The sequence below is a fragment of the Centruroides sculpturatus genome, unplaced genomic scaffold (genome assembly GCF_000671375.1).
Source record: "Centruroides sculpturatus isolate CEXI.00-Female unplaced genomic scaffold, Cexi_2.0 scaffold526, whole genome shotgun sequence".
In the NCBI taxonomy this organism is placed as follows: domain Eukaryota; kingdom Metazoa; phylum Arthropoda; class Arachnida; order Scorpiones; family Buthidae; genus Centruroides; species Centruroides sculpturatus.
The window spans coordinates 229,522-248,053 of record NW_019384897.1 but is presented as its reverse complement, the minus strand read 5'-3'; the positions used below and the strand labels follow the sequence as shown (position 1 = coordinate 248,053).

At 31.3% G+C, this 18,532-nt stretch overlaps 1 protein-coding gene across 1 annotated transcript in view; it reads left to right on the top strand.

Annotated features, from left to right (window-relative positions):
* Nucleotides 1-57: 57 nt before the first annotated feature.
* Nucleotides 58-18,532, top strand: part of LOC111631410 (RNA-binding protein 25-like) — a 96,272-nt gene continuing 77,797 nt past the window's right edge. The window contains exons 1-5 of the mRNA XM_023375646.1: nt 58-160; nt 5,214-5,381; nt 6,167-6,268; nt 6,598-6,742; nt 18,406-18,497. Of these exons, the coding sequence (XP_023231414.1) occupies nt 59-160; nt 5,214-5,381; nt 6,167-6,268; nt 6,598-6,742; nt 18,406-18,497 (609 nt within the window). The 5' untranslated portion in view covers nt 58. The remainder of the gene's footprint in view (nt 161-5,213; nt 5,382-6,166; nt 6,269-6,597; nt 6,743-18,405; nt 18,498-18,532) is intronic.

Below are 18,532 nucleotides of genomic sequence, written 5' to 3'. Positions count from 1 at the left end.
TATTTGCAACTATGTTTGAATTAAATTAATAAATGTAAAATTAAATTTTTTAAAGATGATGGCACCTGTAGCAATGACTGTTCCACCTTCCATGTCTATGGCTGTTCATCAAAAATCACCTATAAAAAAGCATCCAATGCCAGCAGTACCTTATAAAAGAGTAAGACCTGTTTATTCAAATTTTAGGTCTAAATTCAGAAATGTGAAATATAAATACCATAATATTTTTTGCTTGTATGCTGTTAATTTTTAGTTTATTCTTATATGTTTTATTCGAATTACCAAGATTAGCTATATTTACCAATTTGATTTATGGGGGAAACTACAAAACCTCAAACATATAACTTTTATAATTTAAGTTATAATTAGTAATGTTAAAGCTGATTAGAAAAAAATGATAAAATGCATTTTGTTAACTTTCTTAATTTATCTTTTCTGATACAGTAGAATCTCCATATTCATTCATTTTGCATATTTGGAGTTGGGTTTTTCAACTATTTTTCATATTTGTGAAGCTAAAATTTACTTTTTTTGTGGAAGGATTAACTAAAATAATCAAACAATAGTTAAGGAGAGAATTAAATGAAAGAACATAATCCTCCAAATATAGAGCTTTTACTATATAACAAAAACACAAAATCCATTGTTTCAAAAAAATTTTTTATGACTATTTTAAAAAATCTAATATTTACATTTGTGCAGATTTTAAGTTGCATTTTCAAACATATTTGAATTTAATCATATTAAAATTAATTTTGGTAATAGTTCAGGCATTCTATTGATAACTAAAAAAGAAGTAATTACAGTCAACGCCCCTATAACACAGTAGATACGTTCCGAGTTTTATGAATCAAGCTTCTAGGAGTCCAGCCAATCACAGTCCGGCACTACAGCTGTTTGAAAGGTTTCTTCCATAAAATTAATCGATTCTAGACTAATTCAACTCAACATTTCCAAAATACGTATAATTTTTTGGGAATAATCCATATAAAATATGCTATAAACAAAAAATTGTAGGATTACTTACCAAGCGTGCACCGTTCGACTACGCCATTGCTTAAGCTTGTTTTTGCCATGGAGCTTGTCATCGAATGGTGCTCGCGTGCTTCCTGATAAATTACTTTTTTGCGAAAAATTCTCTGAACTTTGGAGACGTCATTAATATAAATATAATTTTTATGGACGTTAAATTATAAAAGGTTTTTAGTAGGTCCGCTGCTAGTTTAAACTTAACTGTTTGTGCAATATCCACTATTGGTCTAAATTCGATTAATCCTGTTGCCACACGAGTTGGCGATGACATTTTACTGAATTATAGGAGTTTTTTTAGCATGTTTGTATGAATACTGTCGCAATTTTTTTTGTATGATATAGGAATCCGAACTATAGGAACCCGTGTTATAGGGGGTCGACTGTATTTATTTTAATTTATATTTTTGCACATTTTAAAGCAATGGCAGAATTATTTCTTTGATGTCTTTTCTTTAGTTTAGAACTAAAAGTGTAATTATTGTGTTGCATACATGACAAAGACTAAGTTTATGAGCCATTTTTTACATGTTGTTTGAATTCAAATTTCCTACATGATAGCCATCTAGTAATATTATCCTGTAAGAAGTGAATGTTACTTCACAATAATGAATACTAACTATTGGCTTAATTTCAAGCTGTGAGTCATTATTGTGACATAAATAGCTTATCACCAAGTGTAGAATTGAACTTTACGTTATTTTTCAAGTAAATAATATATCACAGACATGAATTAATTCCTGTATGTACATTTTACTAAAATTAAAAATAAAACTAATTTAAAATGTAACTAATGACTATATTTAAATGTGAATTGGAATTTAAATAAAAAATAATACCTGTGAAAGTGAATAATTTTTAAAGGTTTATATAAAGTAGTTTTAATTAAAAAAAATGTTATCAGTGTTACAGTGATTATAGATATAGAGAGACATCATAAAAGAAATAATTTGTAAAGATTTAATCTTCAGATTTTAATAAAAAAACTGGACATTAGATATATTATATAATAATGAAAAAAAATGAAGTAAGATAAAATTTATTATATAAGAAATAATGACTACATTTTAATAAAAATTAGAAAAAAGTAAAAACCATCACGTATGAAGAATGGATGATTTTGTTGCTGTATAGAAGTTAGATTCTTAATTATATATATATAATATCTTACTTCATTTTTTTTCATTATTATATAATATATCTAATGTCCAGTTTTTTTATTAAAATCTGAAGATTAAATCTTTACAAATTATTTCTTTTATGATGTCTCTCTATATCTATAATCACTGAACACTGATAACATTTTTTTTAATATATATATAACAATATAATTCTTTCTAGACTGCATATTGTAATATCAACACACTTACTAAAACACCTTTTCTTGCAGTTGACGCTTTATTATAACAACTTTCAAACGTTTTCGGTCTTGTTAAAAGACCTTTCTCAAGAAAATAAAATTAACTAAGTAACAAAATAAACACCACAATCGTAAATCGAACGCTTAGTACGAATAACTGTTTTTCTTTATTATAACAACTTTCAAACGTTTTCGGTCTTGTTAAAAGACCTTTCTCAAGAAAATAAAATTAACTAAGTAACAAAATAAACACCACAATCGTAAATCGAACGCTTAGTACGAATAACTGTTTTTTCAAATCTTTCGAACTCGCTTATAATCCGTTGTACATGACGTCAGTGTAACCGGAAATATAAAAAGATTACATAACTATCTAAATATAAATACTTAAAGATGCCATCTCCCTACATCGTTCAAAAAATATAACTTGAGATACATATTAACTACTTTCTTCAATTATTAATTTTATATTAAGCTAGAGGACCATGCTGCCGATATTTTAGTCGATTCCCGGAAGTTGACTGCAAGGCCTTTATGCTTTGCCTTACAAATCTGCCAGGCTTCCGCGTAATGTCGGTGTCTCCTGTCTCGAACTATCTGCATTAGTCTTGCTTGGTCCCATTCAACATTGACGTCTTGCTGGTCCGCTAGAACGTAGGTGGCTAGCGCAGTGCAAGGTTGTTTTTTTCTTATATTTGCTTGATGTTCTGCTAACCTGTCTTTGATACTTCTTCCTGTTGCCCCTACATATATTAATTTACTTCGTCGCCTTGAGTCCGTAACTGGAATTTTATATACCCCGGGGAGTGTTCTTCTGTCCACTAAATCTTTATCAGATCGCAGTAGTTGGTACGTGGTGCGGGTTCTTTTATATATGATTCTTTTGTTCTGGGCCTTTCCGATGCGTCGGAAAATATTATTCAACGACGCATTATATTCCATCGTTAAAACTCCTTCATTATGAGGTAAATTTCTCCGTCGGCTGCAAGAAAAGGTGTTTTAGTAAGTGTGTTGATATATAACAATATATATATATAGTCATTGTTTGCATTTTGAGACAATGCTGTTCACACTAAGCAACGAATTCAACATAAGCTTGGGAATGCCCATTCAATTATGCTACTAATTACTTTCATGTGTCACATGTGTCTTGCATGCACTGCATCATCTTTGAAAAAGGCAATACTAATACTGGAAGATGGCAGCACTCATTTTCTAACACATTGCTGGAAGTAAAGGCATAGAAGAAGGTGACATATCCACTTAACTCTCCATCAGTTATACTCACCTTTGTGTTATGGCATAGTAAAAGGAGGCAAGTGCAGTTACCCCATTTTCTGTCTTCCAGGTGCCAAAGAAGAGTCATTTACCTTCTTCCATGACAAGGCAATGAAATACTTAGGCTGTAAGCCTCAAAGAGAGACTGTTTCCTTACTTTTCCATATTAATATTTAATATTAACAAAAATGTCAATTTCTCCTCCTTTCATGAACCTTTTCAACTAAAATAAGGAATATTCAGACTATATGCTTACAGAATATTTTTGGTTTTAAAATACATTTAAAATTTTTCTGCTATTTAAATTTAAGTTTGTGTGTGTCTGTACATATATGATACCACACACTTTCTCTCTCACACTTATTTATTGTACATGTGCGACACAATATAAATATAATGACTGGTTTTCCACTTGTCTTTTGAATATTTTAAAGTTTAATTATTGGTTGTTAAATTAATAGATAGAAAAAATAAACATGAATTTTTTTAATAAAAAATTAAATGGAATACTAAATTAAGGAGATTTTATGGTCTATATTCATTTGGATTACGAAATATGATAAAATTATATAATCATGAATCTAATAAATGCATTAAAAATTGTTCTTAGTAAAAATTATGACAAATTTATTGTAATATTTTATTTTATGATATATTTAAAAGAGTAAGATCTGTACTTAGAGAAACTAATGACAAACTAAAATTCAAAAATGGAAAACTATTCACAAACAAAAATAAATTCATGCAAATAGTATTTTTATAATACAGTAAAACCTCCATTATCCGGACCTCCATTATCCGGATTTTCGATTATCCGAATTGTTCAAAATAAACAAAAATTTTACGAATTTGCTTATTTGCACTTGGCGAATTACGACACTGTTTATGTACGTGATGGAATGCATAACTTTTTTTGTTTCAACAACGTCTCACCCAGCACAGTGGTCGTAAACTCTTAAATATATTTTACGTAGTAATAAAAATATCCCTTGACATACGTATTTATAAATAACTTATATTCAAATTACATCATTTCTATGACCAAGGGCGGCGTAAGGCATGGACGACATGGGCCACCGCCTATGCCTCGCGCCTCGAAGGTTTATGCATTACTTAAAAGCCATGAACGCGACGAAAAAATTTTACTCGTCATAAAACGATAAATAATTTGTCAAATTTTTATTCATAAAAATGCAGTTTCAACTGCTTTTTATTTTATGAAATCCGTCTTTTTGCGCCACCAGAGAGCCTTTTAAACAGTAGGTAGTCTGTTAGCGTTGGTTAGTAGTAGTCTAAATTCAATACGAACGTTTATTTCTTGAAAATTTGATTACGATTTAAATATAGCATTAACTTTTAATATTACCGATATGTCATCGAAAAGAAAACGTGTTGTATTATCATTAAAGGACAAATTAAAGTATTTTTTCGATTATCCGGATTTTTCCTTATCCGGACTACCTTCATCCCCAATTAGTCCGGATAATCGAGGTTCTACTGTAATTTTTTAAAATTTATATAAAATAATAATAATTTAAATTTTTAGCCTGAACTTCAGCCACAAGAACCAAAAGGACCTCCAGTAACTGTTTTTGTTGGAAATATAACAGAAAGAGCTTCTGATAGTCTTATACGTCAGCTTCTTCAGGTAAATTTTATTAAGTATATAACTAATAGTGATGGGATGATGATAAAATTTCTCCTGATTCTGATTTTTTTTAATACTTCATAAAGTTTATATTAGTTTAGAAAAATTAATGATTTACATTATGAGCACTGTACATTCATTAATTAATAAACATCAAGCTTAAGAATGGAAAATGATTGGGAAACCCAGAATCAATCTTTCAAAAGAAATATGAAAATTCTTTATTTATATTGTGGATATGCATGATTTTATTGTGCACTACAAAATAAATTTGTAATATTATTTCTGATATAGTTAATATTGCAACATCACCGTCAAATAAATTACAGATAATTTTCTTTTACTCAACGAACTATCGCATCACGTCATGTAGGATTGCCATCTTGGAAAATGCTTTATTGGCTGATGCAATGACCAAGGGGGAGGTAAATGAGAAGATGTACTTTTTCACGCTTCTTGCAATGAGCATGTCTTGTAAATGATTTAACTCCATCATATTTAATACGAAATGAAATTCAGCAAATAATGCAATGAGCCAAACAAATATCATCACGAGTTAACGAATTTTGAATTCATTCACTCACTTGAGCCTCGAACATCTAGACTGACTTGTCTCGAAAAATTATTTTTAAAACTCAAAACAGCATTAAACTTAGCGCAAACAAGTATATTTACTTATAATCACACTATTTGCATTTGAATATTTAACATATTACAGCATCATCTANTTGTTTCGATTATCCGGATTTTTCCTTATCCGGACTACCTTCATCCCCAATTAGTCCGGATAATCGAGGTTCTACTGTAATTTTTTAAAATTTATATAAAATAATAATAATTTAAATTTTTAGCCTGAACTTCAGCCACAAGAACCAAAAGGACCTCCAGTAACTGTTTTTGTTGGAAATATAACAGAAAGAGCTTCTGATAGTCTTATACGTCAGCTTCTTCAGGTAAATTTTATTAAGTATATAACTAATAGTGATGGGATGATGATAAAATTTCTCCTGATTCTGATTTTTTTTAATACTTCATAAAGTTTATATTAGTTTAGAAAAATTAATGATTTACATTATGAGCACTGTACATTCATTAATTAATAAACATCAAGCTTAAGAATGGAAAATGATTGGGAAACCCAGAATCAATCTTTCAAAAGAAATATGAAAATTCTTTATTTATATTGTGGATATGCATGATTTTATTGTGCACTACAAAATAAATTTGTAATATTATTTCTGATATAGTTAATATTGCAACATCACCGTCAAATAAATTACAGATAATTTTCTTTTACTCAACGAACTATCGCATCACGTCATGTAGGATTGCCATCTTGGAAAATGCTTTATTGGCTGATGCAATGACCAAGGGGGAGGTAAATGAGAAGATGTACTTTTTCACGCTTCTTGCAATGAGCATGTCTTGTAAATGATTTAACTCCATCATATTTAATACGAAATGAAATTCAGCAAATAATGCAATGAGCCAAACAAATATCATCACGAGTTAACGAATTTTGAATTCATTCACTCACTTGAGCCTCGAACATCTAGACTGACTTGTCTCGAAAAATTATTTTTAAAACTCAAAACAGCATTAAACTTAGCGCAAACAAGTATATTTACTTATAATCACACTATTTGCATTTGAATATTTAACATATTACAGCATCATCTATGAATCACAACAAAAACTTTTATAATTATAATGAGAGAGTCCTTTTATCATTATAAGTAAACATACTAAATATTTAAAATTCTATATAATATTTTTTTAATTAAAATATAATTTTGTTTACATTTTAAACTGCTTTGCTGACCATCAGCCTCTACTTGAAATTAGATAGCCTGATAGTTCAATCAATGTTAACTCGCTTATAATTAAAATTTTTTTAAAGTGGGCAAATTTATGAAGCAAAAATTAATGAAATTACTAAAAAATTAAAATAAATCTAAATGTCATTATCTTTTGTGCAAAACAACACTAAAATAACTTATATAGTTATTTTGCAAAAGAAAGAGTTGCAATTAATTAAAAAATTGTAATTAAGTGTTCAAAAAATGCAAGCAAAATTAAATAAATAAAAATTATTAAAAAATAATAATTAAATTTCTGGCTTTTACACTGAAATCAAAACTAAAAATAAAATTAAATGAATTGAAAATTAAATGAATGTTTTTAAAAACCATTTAAAAGTTATTTTGAAATTTTTAAATTATAAATCAAATTCATTTTTAAATTTACGTTGTTTGTGTGTGGTGGTGATGGAACAATTTATTTTTAATATATATTTATACAGATACAAAATACGGATTGCTGGTCAAACAGGCTTAGTGTCAGCCAGATGGCAACCCTAATGCCACCCTATATCCTCTAAAATGGGGACAGTTAGTACTGACCAAGTGCAATCTGTCATTGCTCTAACTACATGAAAGAAAAGTTCACTATGACAGACGTCATCTTGTGTATGGAGTGTTGCATGTTCTCTTCTTTGTTGATGTGAAAGCTTCCAATAAGCTAATACTTAATTAAATTGTGAACATAGGAACTGCTCTACTTTCAGCACTGAGGTGAAATTAACGTTACACTATCTGGAACCTGTGACCAGAGCTCTACGTGTATATATAGTATATCGCTTGACAAACGTTTTTGAGCGATCTGTTCGCTCTTCCTCAGGTCGACTGAAAATTCCCCGGTTGTAGTGTATATTATTCGTTTGGATTGGGTGTCGGTTCCGACTGGGTGGGCTGTTTCTGGCATGCGCAGTCGTGTGGTTGGGTAGGAAACAGTGGGTTGGCGTCTAACAGCGATTGCCAGGCCAGAGACAGGGTTAGCTCTTCCTTCCGATTAACGCAGGTGGCTAGCCGGCCAGCGTTGTAGGAATAATATACACTCCGACCAGGGAATTTTCAGTCGACCTGAGGAAGAGTGAACAGATCACTCAAAAACGTTTGTCAAGTGATATACTATATATACACGTAGAGCACTGGTCACAGGTTCCAGATAGTGTAACGTTAAATTGTAAATATTGTAATTTAAAAAATTTTCAATTGAAATGGATTATCCATTTCAGTTGAAGATTAAAAATTTTTTATATTTTAATTTTCTTATAAAATGTGGAAGAATCATTTTTAAGAATCTGAAATTGTGATGAGATTTTGTCTACTCTGATACCTGGAAAATGTCCGACTTTTCTGATACCAATTTTGATTATTTGTCTCATCACTAATAACTAATACTGATATTATTAAAATACTTAAATGAAATATTATTCCTGATGGTTAAAATTTGTTAAAAAAATAATGGTATTAATTTATATAATGAAATGCAATGAATTTATTATTTGATGTTTTATTTGTTTGATTTAATCAAAAATATTAAATAACTAGCTGTTACCTGCGACTTCGTCTGCGGAGGTTTTGCAAGCAAACCCCATTTACATTCAATATTTCAATAACCATAGTAATTGTCATATAACACCTACCGCTGAAGAGAATTGCCAAGAATCAAACAAACTATCTTCAATTTGATCAATTTTCTGGAACGTTTACAATCGTTCTATAATTGAACCAATATGCAATAACAAATTCGAATTTAAAACGGATCAAACATTTTTAATTAAAATCAAAATAGATAAAAATATTTATAACAATGTCTGAAATGTTATCAATTTAATATACCTAAGTACTCAATGAAGACTAAACGTAGTTGAAGACACAATATCGTATCTAAAATAGTACAGTAGAAGCCGTTTTCCGTTAAGACTTAATGCTCCCCCCCAGGGAAATTTCTAAAAATCCCTTCTTAGTGTGCATTGCCATCGCTTACCTTACTAAAATGCAGATAAAAACAGAAAATCGCATCTAAAATAGTACAGTAGAAGCCGTTCTTCCGGTTAAGCCTTAATGCTCTCCCTCACCCCCCGCAGGGAAATTTCTAAAAATCCCTTCTTAGTGTGCATTGCCATTGCTTACCCTACTAAAACGCAGATAAAAACAAAAAATCGCATCTAAAATAGTGCAGTAGAAGTCGTTTTTCCGGTTAACCCTTAATGCTCTCCTTCTCTCCCCCACTTGGGAATTTCGAAAAATCCCTTCTTAGTGTGTGTTTTCATGACGTACCCTAACTGTGTACCAAATTTCACCTCTCTAGGTCCAGCGGTTTGTTCTGGGCAATGATGAATCAGTCCGTGAATGAGTCAGTCAGTCAGGATAAGCAATTTTAAATATATAGATAATATTTTAGTACTAAGATAGATAAGTTTCCATTTTAATAAATAAATAACTTTTGAATTCTTATTTGTTGGTAGTAAAGTATGAGTAGTATGAATTCTTTGGATACTATATCATTTATTGATGTAAAAATTTAAATGATATGTTTGTTTAATTTAATATATATTTGGAGGGATCTGGTTTGCTATTGATGGCTTGAATAATTTGCAATGTATGATTCATTACAAAAAGATTTTTTCACAAGCAGTAAAGATTTGTCTTTTTAATAATACCATCACATAATCACATTTAACTGTGACATTAAAACTGAGAGATAAAAATTGCAAAAATATAAACACAATCACATAGTTGCTTTTAATATGAATAACTGTTTTTGAAAGTAAATTATTGATAATAATTAGTTTGGGCTAATAAAAAATTCTTTACAATGACTTTTATTTAAAATATTGACAACTATTTGTTAAAAGTTTACAGAACAGACTTAAACTAGTTTAGAATTTAGCAGTTTGATTAACTGTGATTCTGATAAACTTAAACATTCTGTGAAGTAAAAGTAAAATTTTTAACATTAATAATATAAATTTTGAAAACACAGTTTTTATGTTAATAGGAAACTGAAATCTACAAAACATCTGCTGGAAAAAAATTGCTGAATATAATTTTTATACAGTGGGTGATCGGATAACAAACACTTTCGCGAAAGATTTTTATGATTGGATAACGAACACTTCACTGAACAAACGCAAGAAGAAGCGATGTAAAATAACAAATACCAATTGGTCTTCCTTTGTCTTCAGGCAACAATTTGAAACTTTTCGGAACTTGGGAGACATTGACATCAACGTTCTACCCAGTATATACTGATCGGATAGTATTCCCCTGAACTTTGAAACTCTCCCTTGTAATTCCAGCCTTTTATATTTCTGACAGAAACAATTCTTTTACGTTTTCTTCTGAAAATACGGATTTATGCCGATATCTGCTATTAAAGATCTTTCGAAGAAGTGGGAGGATGTCAGAACACCAGTCTTAAAATGGCATCCAAACCAGGTTGAGGTTAATAGGCCTAGGGATCTCTACAATTACAATGCTATTAATTACTTCTGAAAAATCATGAAGACAGAAAAGCAATCGACATTGGACAGATTCTTTAACCCCCACAAATGGAAAAAACATGACTAATAAAAATGCAAGACCATGTATATATGTATTTTTATTATTACATATGAATAAACGTAGTAAGAAAGTATATATTTTCTATTTTTAGGGGGTCTCCAGAACGAATTAATCAAATTTCCATTAAAACCTATGGTAAATCGATAATCAGTTAACGAACAATTCGGATAGCGAACAAAGTCTTGGAACAGATTATGTTCGTTAACCGATCACCCACTGTATTCTAAAAATATTTTTTGAATATAATCATCAAAATATATTTATACTTTTATTCTAATTTTAATTTTAAAAATATTTGTTTTTAAGAATATTTAGTTAAAATTTAATCTAAAATTTAAAGCAATTATTTAAAAAATGTGAAAATTTAATTATATATTCACTTAAGGTTAGTTCACACTGACAGCAAATAATCAGAAGATTCAAAAAGCAGAGTAAATACTATATTGTGACATTGTTTCTGGTGCATTTTTGCTTTTGTAATGTGAATCAGTGTTGCTAAGTGAATAAAAATTGCTTTTTTTTTTGTTTCTCTTCATGGGTGCAGAATATTCTTAGGGCCCAAAATTTCCCTGAAAATATTACTGTGTAATTTGGAAAGTTCATATTAAATCATACAACTAATTAAATAGGCCTATTGTAAAATTTTCTACACAAAACTTAACTGATAAATTAATGTAAGAATGTTTTAAATTAAAAGAATGCTTTAATATAAGCACATGCCATCTCATTATAAATAGCACATACAATTATAAATTTGATGTAATATATCGATTAATATATATAAAATTAAAGTAATCACCAATTTCAAAGATGACTTACTTGTAGCGTGGGATGCTGTTTAACAAACTTTTTAGCATCAAAAACAATTTTTTTTTGTGGTGACAATGGTCTTACAGTTTTTTCTGAAAAATTATTTTAAAAATTCATCTAGTGTTTCCATTCTTTTATGGGTTATAAAATTGATTGTCATTTTGTTATATCCATCCATCTCCCTGCTTTTGAGACTGTTATGTTGGTCAATGCCCTTTTACTTGAGAAGGGTTTTAATATTCAACAGATCATACATACATACATACATAGGAAGCTTTACTTTTGATCACAAACAATACTACTACAGTTTCAACAACCACTTTTATCTTCAGAAACAAGGAGTTTCCATAGACTCCCTTTGTCGTATTAGCACAATTAATAATTAAAATAGTCTAGTGTTTCCCAAGCTTTTTGGATTATCAACACACTTTAAATTTAATAAGATTCCTGTGACACATTGTAATTTTTAAAACAAAAATATTTAAAATAAATTATTAATGATTATTTTTTTTGTTTTTAATTTTGACAATATGGGAGTTATATATACCAAGACAAAAATGCACAATTTTACAAATATGCTATAAAAATAAAAAGCCTTATTTGAATCAATGCATAAAGAGCTAGTATCAGTCTTCAAGCCGGTAAATCACAATATTTACAGAATCTCCAAGGAATCAGATGTTACATTGGCGTACACGTAGATGCACTCACTGTTTGTTGAGTGTGTGGGATACCACAAATTTTGCAACAATCAGCATTTTAGTGAATAACTCCTTCTCCCTTTGGTCAGCCAGAAGTAAAAAAATTGAAAGCTAAATGAAATTTTTAAAACAGCTTATTCAGAATTTTAAAAAGTAATTTATATTTCCATGACTTATCTTAAACACTCTTGTGACACACAGATTGGAAACATTGATCTAGAACAGGGGTGTCCAACCCACAGCCCAAGGCAAGTTCCAATGTGGCCCAATAAATGTGTAAACAAAACTGACAAATGTTTTAATTTATTATTATTTATTTATTTCAATGGCATAAACTCAAAAAAAGTATCACAAAGTCGTGAACCTTTATTCATATTTTATTTTGAGTGGAAAGGAAATATTTTCAAATACTTGGAGATGTGTGAATGAGAAAGGATTACTAAATAAAGCTGGAGTTGTGACTCAAAAAATTATAGACCCAAATTTGGGGAAAGAAGAGAAAAGACAAAAGATAAAAAGTAGTGAGAAAGGTTAAATAGATCTTCTGTTATGAAAATATAGACACTTAAATTTCCAACCTTTCTCACTTCATCATCTTTTGCCTTTTCTCTCCTTTTCCCACATTTGGGTCTATAACCCATTGAGTCACAACTCCAGCTTTATTTAGTATTTCTTACACCGTTGCAAGATTTGGCTATATTGCGCCAGATGTGGCTAAGTTTTTTTTTTGACGTAAAAATTATCATTTGGTGCTTAAGCTACTTTTTTGGCTACATATTATTTAAAAATATATTAAAAATGCACTTTAAAATGGTGCTTTGTCACTTTTTATTCATTACAGACCCAAATAAAGCATATATTTGTGTTTTTCAAATAAATTTTCATTTTTCTCTTTTAGATAAACAAGTTAATAAATGAATTTATCTATTTCTAAGTAAAAATTGAAAGTGTCTGTAGAAGTAATTTTTTAAAATATCATTTTTTGTGATAAAGTTTTAACATTTATTATTATAATCTATACATGTTAGTCTTTAAATATACTTGTATATTTGGCCACAAGTATATATTATATATACTTGTGGCCCAAAACTCTGACTTCTTCCAATGCAGCTCAGAGAAACAAAAAGATTGGACACCCCTGGTCTAGAATATTGTTAGCTTCTGTAACCATTTATTATCTTCTATAGTTATGTATGAGGAGTTATTACTCTTTATAGATGTCTTTCCCTCCATCTTGTTGTCTTCTTGTTCAAATTGACAGTTGAACAAGATGATATATATTGTATTTATGTACATTTAAATGTAAAATATAAATATATATATATTACATTTAAATGTACATAAATACGATTCAGTTCTTTCCTTTGCATGCATTTTATCATAAATTTAACATGGACCCTAAATAATACAGTAGAGCATTGTTTATTTGAATCAATTGGGGACTGGGGTTGTTCAGATAACAGATTATGTATGAAAAAATATATTAACCTATCCCATGTTGAAACTTTTCTCCGTTGCATGTTGCTTTGTATTGAATTTTCATCGATGTTAAGCCTAACAAAAATTTTTATAATAATAATCGTGGCTATTGTATTGTTAAAAATTATTCCTTTATTTTGCACAAACAAAATAAATATATTGAAAAATATAAAAACAAAAAATATATTATACTTTAGAAGTTAATCTAGTATCAAAAACATTCGATTCAGCATGACACACAGTCCTCAGAAAAACACCACACAAAAGTGTCAGTGCTGCCAGCTAAAACACACACACCAAAAAAAAAATATTGGAGTAGCCCAAGACGTAGGTTGCAGCACCACAGCACTAGCGGAAATTTAAATTTGCCGACTGGAACGCTTTCGGTTGACTGGCTTTCGGATAAACGACAATCTACTGTATGTGAATCCTATTTTCAATCTATCACATACAAAAATGCTATGATCACTGCTTAAATCTGTGGAGCCTATTTTTATCTCACCTCACAACAATAGGTAGCTTTAGAGTTAACGTATGTCATCTTGCAGATTATACACTAGTAAAATATAAATTTCTTAAGGTATTAAGATTATTGTTTCTATCTCTTCATGATTGGAAAAAAGCTGGGAGATTTAGGTATCTCTGTACCTTACTACAATATATTTTTATTAGCATTAACTTATCTTTTTAGTTCTTTTTATTTAATAATTATACCTTCCTTGTTAGGTGCAGCCAAACATACATAGAATTTTGGCCAATGATAGCTATCCTTAACACTTCCATGACTAAAGGGTCAGCACCAGACCAGTGATGCCTGTATCAGGACTGACACCACTGTGTCATTAAAAATAAATTTAAAAACTCACGCCAATATTTGTCTAGCGTCTGAGTACAAATTCACTGAGTATGGCGTTAATAAACTTCTTTAGTATTCACACAAGTACTTTCGACGTGTGTATAACCGTCGTCTTCAGGCGAAAAGAACAAGTTTTTAAGAAAACAAACGTGCAGGATGTTCCAAAAGAACATAATCTTTAAATTCAAACAATCGTTCTCCTTGCACAAAACAAATTCAAATTTGTTTTGTGCAAGGAGGACGATTTCATCTTTAGAGCCAATGAGTCCCTATTGCAATCACAGTCACAGAGGATAAATGATGATCCAACACCAACAGTACTGCGAAGGACAAAGAAAATAATAGCTTTGCCGGGAGTAGCTTCGACTCTAACTGGGTGCCTTGATCCTCCCACCAACGTAGCATGCCCTAGGCTATTTTTTCAACCGAAAACACACAAAGCAAACTGGCCGTTACGTCCACTAGTAAACGAGATCACATCCTACTTACTTCCTACTTGAAAAGGCGCTTGCAAAGTTCTTGCGTGAACTTCTTCCAGAATCGCCATATGTTACCCAGTCATCTATAGCTGCCAAGTCCACCATTGCTTCCAGTGTGAGAGGTACACATGAAGACTGCTACAATTTCTACAAATTGGATGTGGTGTCCTTATATCCTTCTGTGCCAGTTTTCGAAGCCGTCATGCTTGCTAATAGGGTTTTAGTGTACAGCAAGTGCTAGACATACGTGATGTGCGCTGTCTTTCATCACTGAGCACAATTATTTCCTCTTCAACAAGAACATCTACTTGCAGAAACAAGGAGTTCCTATGGGCTCCCCGCTATCTGCAGTCTTGGCCGAGCTCATTATGAGAGAAATCGAGCGTAGAATTTTCAACTCTCCCCTTACCATCAAGTATCCGGCTCTATACTTACGTTATGTTGATGATATCCTAATAGTATGGGAGGATACAGAGGAGGAATTTATCAAGTTTGTGCAGCAACTGTCAAGCATATACCCTACTATCAGTTTCACTTGGGAGAGGGAGCATGAGGATTCAATAGCGTTCCTGGACCTATCTATAAAAAAGTCGGTTGAGGGGCCGCAATTTTCTATTCATCACAAGTCCAACCTGTTACCGTATACTATCCCAGCAGATGCTCTTCAACCGTCGCGGTACGTTAATGCCGCCATCGCTGCACTTATTAGAAGGGCATTACTACTTCCGTCGACGCAACTAGCAACAAAAATCGAATTAGACATCATCAGAACAGCGGTATCTCTTGCAGGGTTTACGTATGGTAAATATGAACATGTGCTCCGTAAAGTAAAAGAGGCCCTATACCCATGTACCACGTTGTACAGAAAAGAAAAAGCATCCATAATCCAGTCTCCATTGCCGTATCTTGGACCAACTTCTATACGCATCAGCCGCATATTTCGGCGGTATAATTTCATACTACCCATAACCCCCCTACCAAACTTACGCAGATGTATCTGCAACGATCGGGACAGGCTAACCACTTTAGAAAAGTCAGGGGTTTATACGATACACCTAGAAAATCCGGCAACGTGCGATGTTACAAGATATATAGGAGCAACAACAAGAATGCTCGCCTCCCGCCTTGCTGAGCATCAGGAAGACATAGCTAAAGGAAGATGCTCTACAGAGCTCGCTAAAAAAGTTCTCGAGCAAGGATACAACCCGTTATGGCCCAAAACGGCAATAATTAAATGCTGCAACAATTGAAGACTTGTGTTCATCTGGGAAGCGCTTCTCACGCCACTTCAGAAGCATGCAATGTTCCCACCCTCGATCTACCCGGGGTGTGGATTGCCTTGTATCGGCGCCTAAAAAACGAAATGCGCCCAACATCGTATCGCCAACGCGGTAGCATCTCCACGCGTGCGCCGCTAACATCGTAAAATATAAAGATTCGAAATATCAAAAATTATTCGCATGTTCGAAACGGAATTTTCGGACGCTTGTTTGAATTTAAAGATTATGTTCTTTTGGAACATCCTGCACGTTCGTTTTCTTAAAAACTTGTTCTTTTCGCCTGAAGACGACGGTTATACACACGTCGAAAGTACTTGTGTGAATACTAAAGAAGTTTATTAATGCCGTACTCAGTGAATTTGTACTCAGAAGCTACACCACTGTGTCTTTTAAGGCAGACACAGAAACTTAGTTGGCTGCGGTTTCAGTTTTGCACGAGTGGTTGGATTTGGGAAGTTGGATGTCTGAGAGAGAACATGCAGAAAGAAGTGCACACTGCTACTCAATTATAAAGAAATGACCTGTTTGTTTATGTAAACTATTTACACATATACATAGGATAACAGAGAGTCCTCTTATAGCCTTCCTAGGAGTTCCTAGCCAAGAGAGAGAGAGCTTACATTATTACATGTGATGCTAAATACCTTGAACAGTCCTTGATCAAAGTCTTGAGGTCACAAAATGTCCTGATGATGGAGTGGAGAGGTTTCAGCTAGGTTGGATAGAGTTAGGCTCCTTGATGGTACAGTTCACTATCAAATGATTGTTGCTAAGGTGTCTGTGGTGAACAGCGGTTGAAGGAATTGGCTATGGAACACTCACATGAAAAGGAGGAGATCAGTGAACTCCCTGTGTCAGTTTCAATGTTCGTCTTTTATTTCAGGGGTTCTCCCCCTTGATTTGATGCCCTTTTTAGGCAATGTTAAGGTTTTTGACCAATAGATGGATTTTGGATGAAAGTTACTGGTGATAAGGGTTGGGAAAATTTTTTCTTTATATAATATGAGAAATTTAAGCATTATTTCAGTACATTTATGTATTTTGTGACAAAAGCTGTTCTTTAATTTAAAGAAAATTTTCTTATCAAGGCTGTANATGGATTTTGGATGAAAGTTACTGGTGATAAGGGTTGGGAAAATTTTTTCTTTATATAATATGAGAAATTTAAGCATTATTTTTAATTAATTTGATATATTTTGTTGTGGTTAATTAAAATTTCCATCTCATCCAGGCTCTCACACTTATTAGAAAAGTCAGAGGATATAAAATTACTTTAAAAACAACTCTTTGAATACTAGCACTCACCATATTGGTGCTACTTCTAGGTTGCTGATCTGCCAGTTAGGATGGACAGTTTTAAACTCTGAATTTGATTGTGTTGACATGCAACTACTTTATACTAATAATCAAAAGTTATTATTTGTATTGAAACTTTAAATACAGTGAACACAGGGATAAGTTTTGCATTATATGAACTGTAAGTGTGGCATAATGGCAAAATAGCCAAAAAGTTAGAAACACATTTTATGAATATTAACCCATATAACATATTATACAGGACAATAAGTCATTTAATCCTGGAACATTGAATGTCACTCTGTTATACATACTCTGATAATAGCATTCTCAGCTTTTGTTTGTTTTACAATGCTAACATAACACATTAGAGATGGATAGTACTTAAATTTTTTTGGTGCTGTTAGTTTCACATGTATTTGCTATACACAGTAATGGCAGTCTTAGTAGTTATTTTCAACTATTTTATGCATCATAAATGGTAATGGTTTGTTTTGCTTTTATTTCATTTTTAATTCAAATATGTTCATTTTAAACAATTTTAAATTAGTAAAATACTGTTCCTTTTTTGAATTTTTGTCTGAGGATGGCAGTTGTAATTCTGTCAAAAGTATTTGGAAAGTATTACTAATGAATTTTAATATAATTAAATTTTACTTAACATCAATATATAGTTTTTTTAAATATATGTATTCAGAGTTTGAATGACATATTAAAATAGTAAATTATTTCCTTATTTATGATTTTAAGATTATTTAATTACTATTAATTTTTATAGCCTTTGGGTTTTGTGAATATGGTGACCCAGAATCTGGACTTCGAGCCATTCGATTGCTTCATGATTGGCAGATTGGTGATAAAAAACTAGTGGTAAGTTTTATCAAAAATTTTATTCTTTACAAATT